The sequence below is a fragment of the Rhinatrema bivittatum genome, chromosome 2, assembly GCF_901001135.1.
Source record: "Rhinatrema bivittatum chromosome 2, aRhiBiv1.1, whole genome shotgun sequence".
Lineage (NCBI taxonomy): Eukaryota > Metazoa > Chordata > Amphibia > Gymnophiona > Rhinatrematidae > Rhinatrema > Rhinatrema bivittatum.
Genome location: NC_042616.1, coordinates 294,266,949 through 294,284,821, shown reverse-complemented (window position 1 = coordinate 294,284,821; position 17,873 = coordinate 294,266,949). Strand labels below are relative to the sequence as shown.

Here is a 17,873-nt window from a genome sequence, read left to right as displayed (position 1 = left end):
ATTTCTTCCCTCTTCATGGTGCCTTGAGCTGTTCATGCTACACTTGGTGCCTCTTTATCCCTCTCATGTAGCCTTGGAGTATTCATGCCATTGTTGTTGGTGCCCTTCTCATCAATTTTGGAGCCTTGGGGTGTTCTGGGCACTCTTGCTGTTTTGCTTCTCTGACGGTATTTTGGAGAACTCATGCTATTGCATGAAGAGCTTAAGGACCCCCATCGTGGGTCCTTAAGCTCTTCATGCACTTTTGATACCACGTTGACAGTCTTGAAGCATTGGGGTTTTCTAATCAGTTTCATTAGAAATGATCAAAAAACCTCAATTTGGGAGTCCAAAATAAGGTGCATTGCTTTCCCCATTGACTCTAATAGGAAATGAATGAATTAATAAATTACATTTATTTTGTTTGAAACAAACCAATGACGGTAACCTATAAAACAATTATACTACCAAAACAAGTTTTTGCCTCTGCACATGCCTTCTTGCTATAGCCTGCATAATTTGAATTTTGAAGTTAACATTAGATTAGCATTCTCTATTATTGTAAACCAAACTAACTGGAAATGGTAAACTCTCCCTAATTTGGATACAATTTACAATATCTATTACAGCAAATCTAAAACCAGAAGACATGTGAAAAGTTTATTTGATATTTCTCAGTCTCGTGAAGACCATATTAACATCCTGCCATTGAAGGAGGAAGGTAAAAACCATCTAGATGAAGTGAAGCAAAGTGAACACGACTAAGTACCGTATTTTTCGCTCCATAAGACGCACCTGACCATAAGACGCACCTAGGATTCAGAGGGGGAAAATAAAAAAAAAAAAAAATTGTGCTAAACCGGCTCTGCGTCTGGGCGTCTTATGGAGCAAATTAGGGGAGTGCATAGTTTTTTTTTTCTCCCCATTTTGTTTTTGGGTCTGGGGAGGGCCATTTCGGTCCACTCCCCAGATCAGAAAATTTTTCTTTCTGTGGGAACCCCCAAAACCCCCCCCCCCATCCCAACCCTTTAAATTAACAACCTCCACCCCCCTGACCCCCCCAAGACCTACCGAATTAATTTCCTGCAACCCCCCACCCTCCTGACCCCCCCAAGACCTGCCAAACGTCCCTGGTGGTCCAGCGGGGGTCCAGGAACGATCTCCTGGGCGTGAGCCGTCGGCTGCCAGTAAACAAAATGGCGCCGACGGCCCTATTCCCTCACTATGTCAGTGAGACCGACCGCTGCTATTGGTCGGTCTCAGTGACATAGTGAGGGCATAGGGCCGTCGGCGCCATTTTGTTTACTGGCAGCCGACGGCCCTATGCCCTCACTATGTCACTGAGACCGACCAATAGCAGCGATCGGTCTCAGTGACATAGTGAGGGCATAGGGCCGTCGGCTGCCAGTAAATAAAATGGCGCCGACGGCCCTATGCCCTCACTATGTCACTGAGACCGACCAATAGCAGCGGTCGGTCTCAGTGACATAGTGAGGGCATAGGGCCGTCGGCGCCATTTTGTTTACTGGCAGCCGACGCCCCACACCCAGGAGATCGTTCCCGGACCCCCGCTGGACCACCAGGGACGTTTGGCAGGTCTTGGGGGGGGGGTCAGGAGGGTGGGGGGTTGCAGGAAATTAATTTGTCAGGTCTTGGGGGGGGGGGGGTTGTAGGAAATTAAGTCGGCAGGTCTTGGGGGAGTCGGGGGGGTGTTTGTTAGATTTTTGTTTGGTTTTTTTTTAATATTCGCTCCATAAGACGCACATACATTTTCCCCCCACCTTTGGGGGAAAAAAAGTGCGTCTTATGGAGCGAAAAATACGGTAAGTAATCTAAATAAATAATGAAATAAAATATAAAATGTATTAAAAAAAAAAAAGTTAATTCATGCTTTTAGAACTGCACATAAAAATATCAGCATATTTCTTGGATGGCTAAATGGATAAGCAGCCCATTGTCAAAGACTGGAATAAACCAGTAAGAAGACAGGGTAATGGGAATACAGGAAATGTATCACTGATGCTGACAGAGATTTCCAACCCACTGAACTGCTTCTGCAGAGGAATTCTGGTACCAGTTTCAATTTTTCCTATATTTATTTCTCTCTGGAATATTGAACATATCCTAAGAGCATAAAAATTGCCATGCCAGATCAGACCAAGGTCCTCGGACAGTGGCCAATCCGGGTCACAAGTACCTGGCAGATAAAGTAGATCTAATTCATGTTACATACTTCTCCCAGGGATAGCAATAGCTGTCTTTTGTCTATCTGGCTAGTAATGTGTTATGGACTTTTCCTCCAGGAACTTATCCAAACCTCTTTTACACCATGCTATGCTAGTTGCCTTGATCACATCCTCTAGCAACAGATTCTACAGCTTGTCATTTAGCGGAGTGAAAAAGTATTTTCTCAATCTGTTCTGAATCTGCTGGTTGTTATGTTTAAATCATTTTTATTGATTTTCAAATCACAAAAACAAAAGAACAACAGTTATTGAACAAGCTGGAACACTGGTGGGTTCTTCCCAGTGCCCCTAACAATCCAAGAGAACTTCCCCATTCTGACAGTATCCTACTCACCCACCCTCCCCCTAGCAAGGCTTATATACTCCTCCAGATACTAAATCCTCAAAGAATATCCCAATAGACTTTCAAAGATCATTCAGAATATCACTATGGCTCTAGGTGGTAATGACTGAAGGTATAAGTCCCAGATCTGCAAGAATATCTTGTTTTTCCGTAGAAGGTCAGTCCCATTCAACATATTTCTCGTATACACACATGCTATGCATCAGGTTTCGCCATTGGGTTACAGTTGGTGCTTCTGCTCTTGTCCAACATTGCAAGATTACTTTTTTAGCTAACAATAAAATTTTGTGCAACCAGAGTCTCACATATTTCTGGCCCGGAGCAATACTGGTCAAATTATCAAAAAGCAGCACCTTGAGACATAGAGGCAACACATTTTTCATTACTCTATGAATATATGTAATGATATGGACACTTCCAAAATTGATGCCCCAAGGTATCCGGGAAGATCCACACAATACATAGAGTTAAATTTGTAAAATGCATTGAACATTCTAATTTCTGTGGGATATATCTCATGAGAAATTTATATTGTGTTTCCCTTAGTTCAACATTATGTGTAATTGAGCGAAATCTCTTAAAACAATGTGCATATTGCTCCTCCATAAGATTAAAAGCAAGTTCTCTTTCCCAACCTTGTATTAAATGCCCAATTTGCGTTGAGACCTTATTCCCCATCAGCTTCTGATATAAAAAATTGATTGTGTGATGAACTGGATCTTCCGTATCAAATATAAAGGATGAAAACTCCCTGTTTTCATGAGTCCAGTCCTTTATTCCTAGTACGTGTATGTAATGCGGCACTTGTAAGTAAGAAAAATGTTTCTGATCTAGATCAAGTTCTGTAAGTCTCAAAATAGTTTTATGTGTTCTTCTTCATCCATCAATTTGGCTATCACTCGCAGAACCCGCTCCGCCCAAATAGTAAACATCAGGTTCCTACAGCCCGGTAAGAAGTGTGTATTACCTATGAAAGGCAAAAATTGAGAAATAGAGGATTGCAAATCAAGAGTAGAACACACATATCTCTAGGTACGAACTAACAGTGAAACTAAACTGCTATATCTAATATTATCAGGTAGAGCCGCCAAAGAGGCATGTAAAACAAACCCTGGACTCAACAGAAAAAGATATTTTCTCTCCAAGGTTAAGAGTGTATAAAAATGCGTATTAAAGAGCCAATCAGCCATATACCGCATGCTGCAAGCAATGTTATACAACTTTAGATCTGCTAACCCTAAACCCCCTTTATCCCATTTGCCCATTAACTTAGATAATGCAATTCTTGATTTTCTAGTTTTCCACAGATACCCACCCAATTTATCAAATTGTCCCATTTCTTTTTTAGTGAGATAGCAAGGTAATGTTTGGAAAAAATATAGCCATTTGGACAAGATGATCATTTGGAAAAGATTGATCCTGCTTGTTAAAGACAAGGAAAATCCAATTATGTAGTAGAGTTTTCATGATGCCCAGCAACTTTTGAAAATTCAATGTATGCATTTTCATTGGGTTCTTATGCAAAATTATCTCCAAATATGTAAACGACTCATCTGCCCAAAGCATAGGGAAATCAACACCCCATAGGCTATGCCCCTGTTGCCAAACTGGCAAGGCCTCAGATTTTTCAAATTTAGCTTTAGAGCTGCTAGTCAGCCATACTGATTAAGTTCTTCCATTAGGCTTCTCAGAGAGGTTACTGGCTTTACCACATTAAGGAGTATATCAGTAGCAAAAACCACTAACTTAAATTCTGAAGAGGGCTCACTCCCAACCGATATTCCCTGAACAACCCTATTTCCCCGAATTTGGCAAAGCAAGGATTCTAGAGCCAAAATAAATAACAAGGGGGGATAAGGGGCAGCCCTGTCTTATTCCTCAGCCCAAGTGGATACTGTCAGACATAGAACCACTGACACAGGCAACCGCCTGTGGGTTGCTGTATAAAGCTTGATCTACTTGAACAAAAAAAAACCCTGAATTCCGAAAGCCTGTAAGAGCACGGAACAGAAAGCTCCACTGAAGCCTGTCGAAGGCTCTCTCTGCATCGAGGCTAAGCAACAGCAACTGCATTTGCTGACTACGACTTCACTCAATTGACGCAATTATTTTACGAACACTGATTACACTGCACCACCCAGGTAAAAAAACCACACCTGATCCTCACCAATTAATGACGGTATGACCATAGCTAAATGAGTTGCTATAATTTTAGCCAGCAACTTGATGTCAAATTTTAACAAGGAGATTGGATGATATATTATTGGGGATCTGGCAGATAACCTTCCACGTCTATCCACACTGGGGTATGATCTGAAATCTGAAAAAAACCTCCCTACTCACCAGGATGTAGTCTATAAGTGATTGGGTATTGTGAGCTCTGGAGACATGTGTGTACTCCCTTTCCAATGGGTACAAAGCTCTCCAAGCATCTATCAGATCCAGACAGTGACATAAGTAGACTAGACCCGTCTCTAATTTCATTGCCGGGCTCCTCGCTGCTGAGGATCAGTCTAATTGCCAATCATGAACATAATTAAAATATCCCCCAAGTATTGGTATAGGGCAGGAAGAGGGTAGCAATTAATGTAGAAAAGGACTTATCATAAATGTTAGGGCCATAAATAGAAAATACAATGGGTTTGCCAAATAGGGAACCCTCCACTAGTTAATACCTCCCATTGTCATCTATAATTACCTTCAACTCTTGAAAGGGCACCTGCTTCCCTATAAGAAAGGATACTCCTGCTTTTTTTTGTACTTGATTGGGAAGAGAACACTTTCCCCATCAATTGATGTTTCAATTTATGTTCATTTAAATCTAAGTGTGATTCTTGAAGCATAGCAAAGTGCACACCCCACCTATGAGAGAGAGCTTGTACACATTTATATCGTTTAGTTATGGAAACCAACCCCTCCTCTACCCAACCCTTCCTCCCTCCTCTCCTACCCTGCAAACCTACCCCCTTATTCATAAATAATACCATATATGATGGCTTAACTCTAAGCCTATGGAGCTGTGAACTATGTGTTTGGGCCCCACTCCCCACCATAAAAAACCCTCACCACAGAGAGCAAAGAGCAGGAGGGAGAAAAAGAACAAGAAGAAAAAAAATGTACTAATATTTCACATGCTTGTGGAGGGTCAGTCACAAACACGTATCCAATAGCATCCACTACCTTTCATGAAGCCGGTCTGAAAGAAGCAAACAAAAAAAAAAGCCATATCCAAGAACATGTGCTCTTTGTCTTGTTATGTCCACACTCCCTCTCTGAGCCAGCACTAAAAGAAAAGAAGACTCGCACACAAGGAACATGTTGGCAAAAAACATCCTGTAAATTCTCTCAAATAACTGTATGAATATTCGCCCCTGTATATATTCCTCCTACGAGTTCTCTCTATTACCCCAAATCCATATTACCTGCTTCTCTATTACTTCACCTCCCCTTTGCCTATCCTGTCCCCCTCTATCCTTTAAACTCTACTCGTTAATTATTAAGTTGAAACAGTTATTTGTTATTATGTAACTTTTCTTCTTCCCTTCCTTTTCCTCCTCTCTATCCGTTTTATGTAAACCAAAGAGATGTTCCATACGAACTTTGGTATATAAAAGCGTTAAATAAATAAATAAATGAATCTCAGCCAATTAGCCAAACTCCCACAGTTGCCTTTCAACCATGAGCTTCTTGGTTTTAATGCTCTGCTCAAGGCATCCGTGTTTGCTTCGGATGCCTTGAGCAGAGCATTAAAAAAAAAAGCACTTCTCTGGGAGGTTTGAAAATGTGCACCGTATTTTGATAGGTCACTAAGTTTTGGTGGAAATTGCAGAGTAAAACGAATATGATGATTGACCAGCTGAGAGCACACTGGAGCAAACGCCTTACAGCGGGCCGAGACCCCGCAGCGGAGCAATCTGCAATCATCATCATCGGGGAACTTTCATACTCCAGCCTCCCACTGCTCCGATATCACTGCAGGATTTCATTCTTATGAAAATAATTTAAGAATTTGGCGATTACTGGTCTCAGTATATTTTGACCCCCTTGCTTCACTCCCAAGCGTTGCACGCGTTCTGTTGACAGTCTCCATTGCATTCTGTAAGCCTAAGGTCTTTGGCAGCCACGTTTCTAAAACTGCATCAGAGATGCTTTCATGCAGCCCTATAAATCTCAAATTGTTCCTGGAGTGATTCATACTCTACTTTGATATCCATTTTAGCCGCTGTCACTTTCACTGTTGCCAGTTCACTCTCAAAGGCCTGAACCCTCATCCACACTGGAAAGGTGCATCTCAACTTCCACAATCCACTTAGTGACATCAGCAAGTAAAGACTGCAGCGCATCAAATTGCTCATGAATTTTCCCTAATTTTTCATCCATCGCGGTAAATATAGTATTGGCAATGTCTCCAGGATCACTATTATTCACAGCTGGTGATGGAGGATTACTCAGGCCATTGGCCGTTTTTGGTGTCAGTCTGTCCTTTTCTTTTCATACCTGTTTTGTGATTATCCACCCTTCAATGCTCCAAACAAAAGGTATACTCGAGCTAGTGTGCTTGTCCCTTTACAGATTGTATCTATTTCTTCTACTTCTCAGGCTGTTTAAAGGCATGATTACACTTGACTTGGGGAGTGGGGCCCCGGAGCGAGAAGAAACAACATCCTTCCGTTCACATCACGAGACCTCCCAACTGCTGGTTATTAGTTTCATGGAGCGCCCCTTTGTTTTAGTATTATTTGAAAAATTAAAAAAAACTTCCTTTATGTACCGCTCCACCCCACTCATGATTTTATAAACTTCTATCATGCCCTCTTCTCAGTAGTATATGCATTGGTTTATACAATAAAATGACAAACTGCTTTGAAATCAATGCCCAAAAGCATTCTAGAATTTCAAAAGTACAAAATTCTCAAATGCTTTTTAATGCAAGTTCAAAAGGAGGCAATGGAACCTGACCCAAATTCTTCCCCTAGTGACAAATGTGATTTGTACTCCATTCACAGATCAGTGTTTATCTTAATATTAACAAATGCAATAACAAAAGAATCATTAACATTAAATTACACTGTCATATGGAGCATGTTAATGTGTCCCCAATTACCAAGGATATAACCTTGGCTATCCCAGGTGTTAACACAAACACCCACAGATGGCATTAACACCACTCTGACTACCAATTTCACATAATGTCGAGTTCACTGAGATTCCTCAAGTAACATGGATTTATACATCATCTTTCAGCCATATCCCATTGCAACACAGGAAAATCTATCCATGCGTCTCTGGACTTGCTGGCTTGATAATATATTTCTGAATCTTGAACTGTATGACAACTTCATTAATACCATAATTTTTATGCAATACTCTGTTGTCTGTTCAAAACAATCTATGGCGAGCGACAAGCATTTTTGTCTTTTATGTAGTTTTCTAAAGTATATAGATGCAAAATTAAAATTAGGTGAAGTATGTACATTTTCATCATGCATAAAGTATTGAGGAAATCATGGAAAAACAGATGCATTTGTAGCCCAAAAAAGCAGCTCCTCGTTGGGGGGGTGGGGGCGAAACAATCTGTCTAAAGCACTGTTAGCTCTGCCTAGCATAACCACAGAATAAGGTACAGCATTAATTATAATTAGGCATTAGTAAAAAAAAGTTCAAGATAACAGAGAAATAAAACAGGTGTAAACTCATAGGTATCAGTTTCAGTTCTCAACATACCTTCCTAACATCTGAACTTTTAGGTTCTGTTGTCCAGGTTATGATCCGTGATACAGCCAGTCGAGTTTCACTGGAGCTCACAAAATCCCCGGGGTCCATTTGCTGTGCCAGTGTCTCAATGTACTTGAGAATGGCAACTTTAACCTGCAGATAAAAGCAGTCACATAAATTAACTAACTGCTGAAGTCGTCACAATGCTGTTGTATCTGTAGCAGTCAAGAGAAAAATGTGCCTTGGAAAATATCAAAAATTGTTCATGAGAAAGGGATTTAATGTTCTCAAGGAAACCAACTATCAAGTTTTGTTATTTGGTTTTTTTTTGGTTTTTTTTTTTACCATGAAGTTAAATGTGTTATGCATTTTTATATATTTTGTATTGTATTGGTCTTCATCACTAAAGTTCTAAGTAGGAGGAGGAGAGACACAGCAGAAACAGATAATGTTGGCAGAAAAGGACCATGCAGTCTACCCATTTGTACCTGCTTACTATTTTGTCACAAATCTTACCTTGCTTGTGGTCTTCTCCCTTTCTTTGCTGCCAAGGTCCCTTTGTATGTATCCTAAGCAAATCTGTAACACAATTCTGCCCTTGCTCTGGCTCCTATCACTTCCACTGGAAATCTGCTCCAGGTACCAACATATTCTTTCCCTTCAGCTTCATATCACCACTTTTCATTCTTTGGAAATTATGATCTTCTGGTAATTTACTGAAGCCTGTTAGATATTTGAATTTTTGTAATTTCTCTCTCTGAATACTTCTTCAAAGTACATTTTTAGCTCCTTCAGTCTCTGTGTAGGGTAAGAGTGCACCACGTTAGTGGCCCTCCTTTAAATTACCTCTAACTTGTGAAAGTCCTTTTACACATGTGATCTCCAGAAATCAACAGAGTATTTAAAGTATGGTCTAACAGAGACCAATAGAAAGGCTATAGTACTTTCCTTTTTCTATTAGTGATAATTCTCTTTATTTACACATGTGACCTATTAAATCTCCTAAATGCTTTGTTATAGTGACTGACTACCCGGAGGCCGTCCAAGATGATCACATTCAGTTTTTTTGTTTTGTTTGGTGATTGCTAGTTCTTCACCTAAAAGGAGGTATCTGGCCCTTGTATTTCTGTATCCCAAAGGCATAATTTTGCAGTTTTTTGAATTAATGTAGTTGCCATACATTTGACCATTTTCCAAGTTTTTAAAGTAATCATTCATCTTATTTACATTCTCTGCCATGTACATTCCCATTAAAAATTTTCATATCATCTGCAAAAAGGCATACTTACCTTCTAACCTATCCTTGATGCCATTTATAAAGATAGTGAAGAAAACTGGGCCTAGAACTGATCCTTATAGCACCCTGCTGGTCACTTTCTTTTCAAAGAATTGATTCTGCTGACTACCAGTACCTTAGTCCAGGTCAAATACCTTCTCACCCAGTTTACAGTTTTTCTTCCAACTACTAGACTGGCTAGTTCATTTACCAGTTTTTGTATGTGGAACAGAGCTAATGCTTCTGTGACACATTTATTTTTATTTAATTTATATTCAAATTTTCAGGCACTTTCAAAGCGGATTACATTCAGGTACTGTAGATATTACCCTATCCCCAGAGGGCTTGAAATCTAAGTTTCTATCTGAGGCAATGGAGGGTAATGAGGCAATGGAGAGTAAAATGACTTGCCCAAGGTCAAAAGAACAGCAGTAGAATTTAAACCCTGGGTTCCCAGGTTCACAGTCCGTTGTTCTAACCACTAGGCTACTCCACCACTAAATAGATCAGATGAGACAGGACTTACAACTTGCTATTATGACACAGTCTTTCTGTCTTGTGGCCCATGCTGATGTCATTTAGGTTTGCTGTTACTGTTTTGCTATTTATTTTGTTGTAACTACAGTGGACCCTTGAGTTACAACCGGCTTGACACACGAACAACTTGGGTTACAACCAGAATTTTAGTTTTGAGTTACAACCAAAGTCTTGAGTTACAACCTGAATGCCGGCCTGTCAATCGCGTTTTTTTGGGCTTGGTGGGTGGGACTTCTGCTCTGCTGTTGCAGTGATTGGCTGCCTCTGCTGCAGATGAGGCCTGTCCATCTCAGGTGCACCCGGAGCTGCAAATGTTCACAGGAGCACATAGGCAGACCAGGCACGGCATTGCAGCAAGCAACAGTATCACTGGTGACCAAGGAAGCTTCTGTGCAGCAGCAGAAAGGGAGTGTAGCACTCAGCTGGCTACAGCAAGGTATCAGGAGGGGAGGAATGAGTATGCTGGGAGGAGGAAATGAGTGTTTGGGGGCCCAGAGATGTGCTCTGAGGGGGTAGGGAGGGGGGAATCCTGCCCCTCCTCCCTTCCTGCAAGCCAAAGATGTCAACTTGAATGGTGAGTACAGTATGAAATTGTTTCTGGTAGACTAGGCACATTTTATAACTTTTTGGTGAGAACACTAGGAAAATTATAGGTGTTTCTGGTAAATACGCACATTATACAACCCTTTTTTATTATGAAAATGTTAGGTAAGGGGTGCTTTGGAAGGTTCAGAATGCATTATGGGTATTTCCATTATTTCTTATGGAAAAAAGTCTTCACTTACAACCAACTTGAGTTAAAACCAACCCTCTGGAACGAATTGAGTTCGTAAGTCAAGGGTCCACTGTATTAAGTATGGATATTTTTAGGCTTATTGGTAATTTTTCTTATATTTTGTTGCCATATTAGATATGGCTTATTTATTTTAAAAAGTTTATATTCTGCATATATTCAACAATGTTATCTATAAAAAAGGAGATAATGCCAGAGCATTCATACAACATAAGTTATCAACCAAAGCATAAAAGTAATTCTACACATAGCGTTTAAGTTTTTTTTTTAAAAAGCTTTAAATCATTCTCAACTTGTAACATTGCCAGTGTGGATGCGACAAATGAAAAAGCTCGCATTCGTGTTTGCTGCAATTTATAATTGAGAGCTGCAGGAATGTGCAACATTTTTAGCTGAGTTGACCTCAACTGTGGAAAGAGAGCATGAAGTTTTATCCTATTCTTCAACGAACAGGGATTGTCAGAATGTAACAATTTATGTACTAAAACAAAAATGTCGGACCATTTTGTCGATCTGGGTAGAACCGACCACAGCTCCCCTTCTCGCAGCTTGGTACCTTCGGATGTCCTCGGAGCTACAAATGGAACGTATGGACTGTCTCTCTGGACATCGCGCATGAGACAAATTGTATGAAGACTGCTGGCAGGGTTTTTTAGGGGCTTATCAACTGAGATGCAGGTGAACTTAAATGTTGCAGGATATTCAAATGTCTGGGCTTAATTCCCTTGGTCTCCGGGGGGGGGGGGGGAGGGGGGGAGAAGTGGAAGGTGGGTGTATGAGTGGTGTATGAAAGAGTAATGGTGGGGTGGGATATCTGTGTGTTTAAACAAAGTGAAAATTACATTGGACTGGGCTTATGAAAGGCTATTCTTCCCATGGTCTGCACTTTGTATTTATGTTAGTTAGTTTATGTTCCGGCTCTGTCTAGTATGAGACATATTGTGTTTTCGTTAACTGCACACCGTGTGGTTTTTTTTTTTTTCTGTTCTGTATAGCGATGCACAGCCTTGACCAATAAAAAATTATTTTGAAAAAAAATAAATCTTAAATTTGTCAGTTAAATGGCAATCAATGTATTTGCCTTAATTGGGTAACGTGTTCATACAATTTATTAGTGATGTAAAAGAACTTTATTATCTTTAGGATTTTACTGCTTAATTCATCTTTATATTTTAATACTGTCATAACTATGTTTTTTGATGTTAGATTGCTGTATTATATTGTGTATTTGCTTTGCTTACTGCTGAGAGCTGAAGGATTGGAAGATGGCAGGTTATAAATTTTAAGAGAAATAAATACTACTATAACTATTAATATATCATTTTTCATATTAAATCAAAGCAGTTTATAAGAATAAGAGCCAGAAACTCCCTCAAATTCCCTTAAGGGACCAGCCACAGATATCTATCCAGGTTTTCCTGAAGGATCAGTCCCACAAGGGATTCTGGGCTCAGGGAGGATCCCTTCAATCTAACATAAGTTGGCAGGGTCCAGAAGAGTTAGAAGTGTCCCAGGGAGTAGGCAGGAACCAGGAATATGCTAAGGCCTACTGTGTGTGATACCCAGAATTTGTGAGATACCTGAACTTCAAGGTGAGCTGCCTAATTTGTTTTGCTTTGTACTGCACTTTGTTTTCACTGCAAATAAACTGCACTTGAGGAACAGCCAGTCTGCCTACTTATTCCGCTGGCTGTTTCCAAGCCACTAATGCTCAAGTTACCACAGAGCCTTAAAAAACCAATCATATAAAAATCACTAATTAAAACAGTATAGAAAATAATAATCTAATTTGAATCAATATGCAGTAAAAAAAAAAAAAAAAGAAAACAAACATGCAGCGAATAATTCAGAAGACTGGAAATGCTATCTGGAATTCAGTAACTGGGGTACCGGGACTGCGGACCCATAGCTTCTGCTCCCTCCTCCCCTCGGAAACATGATAGGTTAATAAGGAGGAGCGGACGCTTTGTTCATTTTTGGAAAAATATGGCTGCAGATTTATTAACTTAAAGAATAATGGGGCCAGTAATCAGTTGGCTGTTTAGTGGGCAAAGGAGAGCCCGATAACTTGTCCAGTATATTCAGCAGTATAACCTTACCACTACATATAGCCAGATAACTTCTACCCTAGGCAGCCACTGTTTGAATGTGGCCTAGTAGGCCTAAAGTAGCGTATCTAAGAGGGGGAAAAAAAAAGCAAAGAAAAAGTCGCGGACATCCTGGCCTGATGCCCACCCCCCACAACTACCTGGATAAACCGGCCCTCCCCACACCACGGGTCCCTATAACCTTGTGTACAAATATAAATGTTAGAAAGTAGAAAAGGTCCAAAAAACATCACTACTGGCCCAGGCCTCCCCCTTCCTCCCTCCATGTAAAAAAAAAAAAAAAAAGAAATACCAGCTTCCCCCCATAGTCACCCCCCTCCCCAACTCATGCTGTCACTCTCCCACCCACCCGTTACCTCCAAAAGCGGCTCTTTTCTCTGTGCTGGGATCGCTGCAAACTCTTTCTTTTCTTTGTTATTGGCAGCGCTCACCCAACCAGCAATGTTGGAGGAGGTTGCGGCCATTCAAATAAACCACATCTACTGTATCCGCCAATCTAATTCTCTTGTCACTTCATGAAAAAAAAAAAGAGTATGGCAAAATTTTCCCTGTGTGAAACTATTCTTCTTATGATTAATAGTGCTTCAAGGTACTGCACTATTCTATCCTTCAGTAGTGTTTCCATGACCTTGTCCGTCCCTGATGTCAAAGTGTAGTTTTTCATTTCCTCCTTGTGAAGCAATACATCTGCTTTTTCTCTAGCCTTTTTGAATATCATCTGTTTAAGTGAAAAGTACAACCAGCAATTTCTAAAATTGTTCTTTCATGATGAGAGTATAGAGTATTTTGGTAGATCATTGAAACACTCCTACTTTAATGCATTTTGATTTGTATTTTTTAGAATGTGAAAAATGCACAAGGCTGTGAAGACTTTTGCAAGGCACTGGATATATGCTATTTGCATAAATGCTTTCTTTTGATGCTCTTCACTATAATCATCTTTTTATTTTTCTCCTTTTGGTCTTTCTCATTTCAAATAGTTTAATTTCTGCCTTTACAGACTGGGCAACATACTATCTGATTGAATCTTTGCTGGCTGAATTGACCTTCCTTCCTCCCTTTGTTTCTCTTGGTAATATTATCTGTTCTTCTTTTCCTCTGTCTTTCTTAAATAACCTTTTTGCTCTCATTTTTACTCCTACATCTTTGATGAACCATAATGGTCTCTTCATTATCTTTCCCATGCTGGGATACTAATTTGTTGATATTACTACTGTCCATAGTTTCTCTGTGTCTCAGACTACTCCTGAGAAGACTTCCTTAACATTTTCTTAAAATGAGCCCTTCAGAAATCTAAGACTCTTACTCTAGTATAGTCTGGCTCTGATCCAGTGTTTATATTGTACCACATAGTATGGTGAACAGGTTACGAATAAAATAGTAATTACAGGTTTGAAATCTAGAAATTGTAAATGAAAGCAATCCAAAATGAAGTTGTTATTCAGTGTAGTATCCTTCATACCCAGATCACATGATTCAATGTGCTATGGATCAAGGGCAACTAAATGCTCTTATTATCCAACAGTCGATGGTCTAGAAAAACAAAGTTGACAGTGTCATTACTGTTTTAAGCAATTACCACTTACACAAGTAAATTTCTAGGAGGCTAACAACTTCATAGGTGTGGACAGTGAGTTATCCTCTCACCTCTTAGACGTACACTGTCTGAAGAAATATCATCACTCAACATGGTTAAAGTTTGAGAGGCTCCTAAAATGCGATTGTTATCCCACCGAGAACTGCTTAAATGTTATTTTCTTAAAATTTTGAAATTGGAAGAAAAAGATTTACTTAAAATTATTAAATTGTATTATATACCAGTCAGATAAAGAGAAAGATCTTAGTGAGCAGAAGGAAAAGATGGAAGCCTCCTTTGACTTGACTACTATCCTGGAAAAATCTAATGATTTAGAAGTTGATAAAAGAGCCACTCTATTCGAACAATTGGATACAGCATTTGAAAGAGATCTTATCCTTAAACTGTTTTTTCACAATCGAGAACAAAAGTTTTATGGATATCCTATTAAGATTTTTCCTGAGAAAAGAAGAAAGTTTTTGGAAATGAGAAGGGAGGTTCAAGAAAGGGGGGCAAAATTTTTGCTTCGGTTTCTGTGTCAATGCCTTATAATTCATGAAAATAGTAGATATTTGTTTAAAGAGCCGGGTCATTTACGTACATATCTAAACTCTCATTCTAATTAAGCTTATCGGAAGTTGGTGAAATGAATATGAGTATTGGTTAATTCCAAAGCATTTGGATGTTATATGTTATTACATTATTTCCTGTATTTCTGCTCTTATTACATCTTATTACAGACATCCCAGCCAACTTTCGCCCAATAGCTAATCTACCTTTCATCGCTAAAATCTTAGAACGAATAGCAAACAAACAACTAACAGAATACCTAAACGACAACAATATCCTCTCTCCAGCCCAATTTGGTTTCCGCCAATCCAGAAGCACAGAAACCCTCCTAATCTCCTTAACGGATTCCATATTAATGAATCTGGAAAAAAGATGTCCATGTCTTCTCATCCTCCTAGACCTATCAGCAGCATTTGATACGGTCAATCATAACACATTAATAGATCGTCTTTCAGATATTGGAATTAAAGATACAGCCCCCAACTGGTTCAAATCGTTCCTTAAGAACAGACAATATAAAGTCAAGGTCAACAGGGAAGAATCTCAACCAATCTCCTGCAACTTGGGAGTCCCACAGGGATCGTCTCTATCACCAACATTATTCAATATTTACCTCCTCCCACTTTGCCAACTCCTTCTTAACCTAAATCTCATCCACTACTTATACGCAGACGATGTACAGATTCTAATCCCAATCACTGAATCTCTCCAAAAAACCCTGGATTTCTGGAATACATGCCAACAAGCCATCAACAACTTACTCACAAGCCTAAATCTTATCCTTAATCAAAACAAAACAGAATACCTACTCATTTCTCAAGATGGAACCTACTCACTCCCCAGCACCAACCTCTCCACTCAAATAACATTGTCACCACAAGTCAGAAATCTTGGAGTTATACTTGATACCCAAATGAATTACAGAGCTCTCATCAATAATATAGTAAAGGACGGATTCTTCAAATTACAAGTCTTAAAAAGACTTAGACCACTCCTCCATTTTCAAGATTTCAGACTGGTTCTGCAAGCAATCATACTCAAGAAAATTGATTACTGCAACTCTCTGCTAATGGGCCTCCCCGCAAACGCCTTAAAACCACTACAGATGTTGCAAAACGCATCTGCAAGGATTCTAACCAAGACCAACAAAAGAGACCACATCTCACCCGTTTTAAAGGACCTGCACTGGTTGCCAGTCAATTTCAGAATACTCTTCAAAGTGCTTTCATCAATACACAAAGCACTACACAACCTGGCCCCACTTGAGCTCAAAATCCCTTTACAACTGCACACCTCTACTAGACCAGTGAGACAAGCCTACAGAAACAACCTCCAAACCCATCCAATGAAATCAGCGTTAAGCAAAAGAGCATTCTCCACAGCTGGCCCCAAACTCTGGAATACTCTCCCACCTGAACTCAAATCAGTGCAATGCCCCATTGTTTTCAAAAAAAGACTTAAGACCTGGCTCTTCCACCAAGCTTTTCCATAATTTCAGCTGGCTGAATTCATCTCTGCCAAGGTCCCTTTTAGGTCTTTTTCAATCAATCTATAAGAGAACTACTTAAAAACTCAGGTTTTCAAACAACCGACAAGAGATCTATATAAGAAAGAGACAAGTTCAACTCTAAACATTCCTCGAACCCCAAAGAAATACCCCAATGAATAACACAAATAATACCCCAAAGAACTCATCAATTCAATTTCAAATCCTTGGCAGTCCAAAAAAAAAAAAAAAAAAAATCAATACCCAAGCCTATGTTTTTATGCCTATGTTTTTTATGCCTTTGCCTACATTAGGCTTTATATATTGTATCTATGTTATATTCCCCATATATTTATTTCCAAGTTATTTCTTCCTGTTCATTGTAAGACAATTACTTGTCACTGTTAAAGTTTAAAATGTAAACCGAATTGATCAGTAATTCTGTTATTGGAAAGTCGGTATAGAAAAGCTATAAATAAATAAATAAATAAATAAATATTGAGATATGAACAAGATAGGAGTGGTCTAAAATATTATTTCTTGTTGTTATAAGGGTTTTTGTCAATATTGCTAATATACATACCCCTATATTATGATTTATGTCAAATTTCTAAACATTATTGTTTTGTGAATTTTTTGAAAAATAAATAAATAGAAAATTTAAAAAAAAGAAAAGATTTGAGAGGCTGGCTCTCCTCACCATCAAAGCAAACTCAGTAAAATCAGCCAATATTATCCATTATATATTAAAAAAAAAAAAAAAAAAAAGAAAAGATGTTTATGTTCAAATACAGAAATGACACTGCATAAGAAAAATTCTGACATAAAAGACTACACACGATTGTCAGACTTACATGCAGAACACGACAGTGAAAATGAAATAGTCTGTGGAGGTTCATTCTGATGAACAAGAGAAGCAGAAGTGGTTCAGAGACTTAAAAACTCAACTTAGGGAGAAAACAGATGTAAAAAATTTCAGAAAAAAAGAGTGAAATAGATCAAACAGAACATCATAGGGAAGAGATAAAGATGGGCAGGCTCATGTGATTATTAATTTACAAACTGAACTGGCTAACTATTATAGAAAACAAAGAAATGATATTTAAAATAAAGAATCTAAAAAATTCATATGCACAAAATGAACCTAAGGATAAAAATTTCAACAAACGATAAAATAGACAACCTTAGAGGAAATAGAAAGCAGATACATAAAAATAGAAATGACTCACAGAGCACTGAGAACA

At 39.0% G+C, this 17,873-nt stretch overlaps 1 protein-coding gene across 20 annotated transcripts in view; it reads right to left on the bottom strand.

The window, feature by feature from the left end:
• Window positions 1-17,873, bottom strand: part of CLASP2 (cytoplasmic linker associated protein 2) — a 963,528-nt gene that overhangs the window by 188,080 nt on the left and 757,575 nt on the right. For all 20 annotated transcript variants that reach the window (XM_029589622.1, XM_029589627.1, XM_029589623.1 and 17 more), the window contains one exon: window positions 8,293-8,436. In XM_029589622.1, coding sequence (XP_029445482.1) covers window positions 8,293-8,436 — 144 coding nt within the window. The remainder of the gene's footprint in view (window positions 1-8,292; window positions 8,437-17,873) is intronic.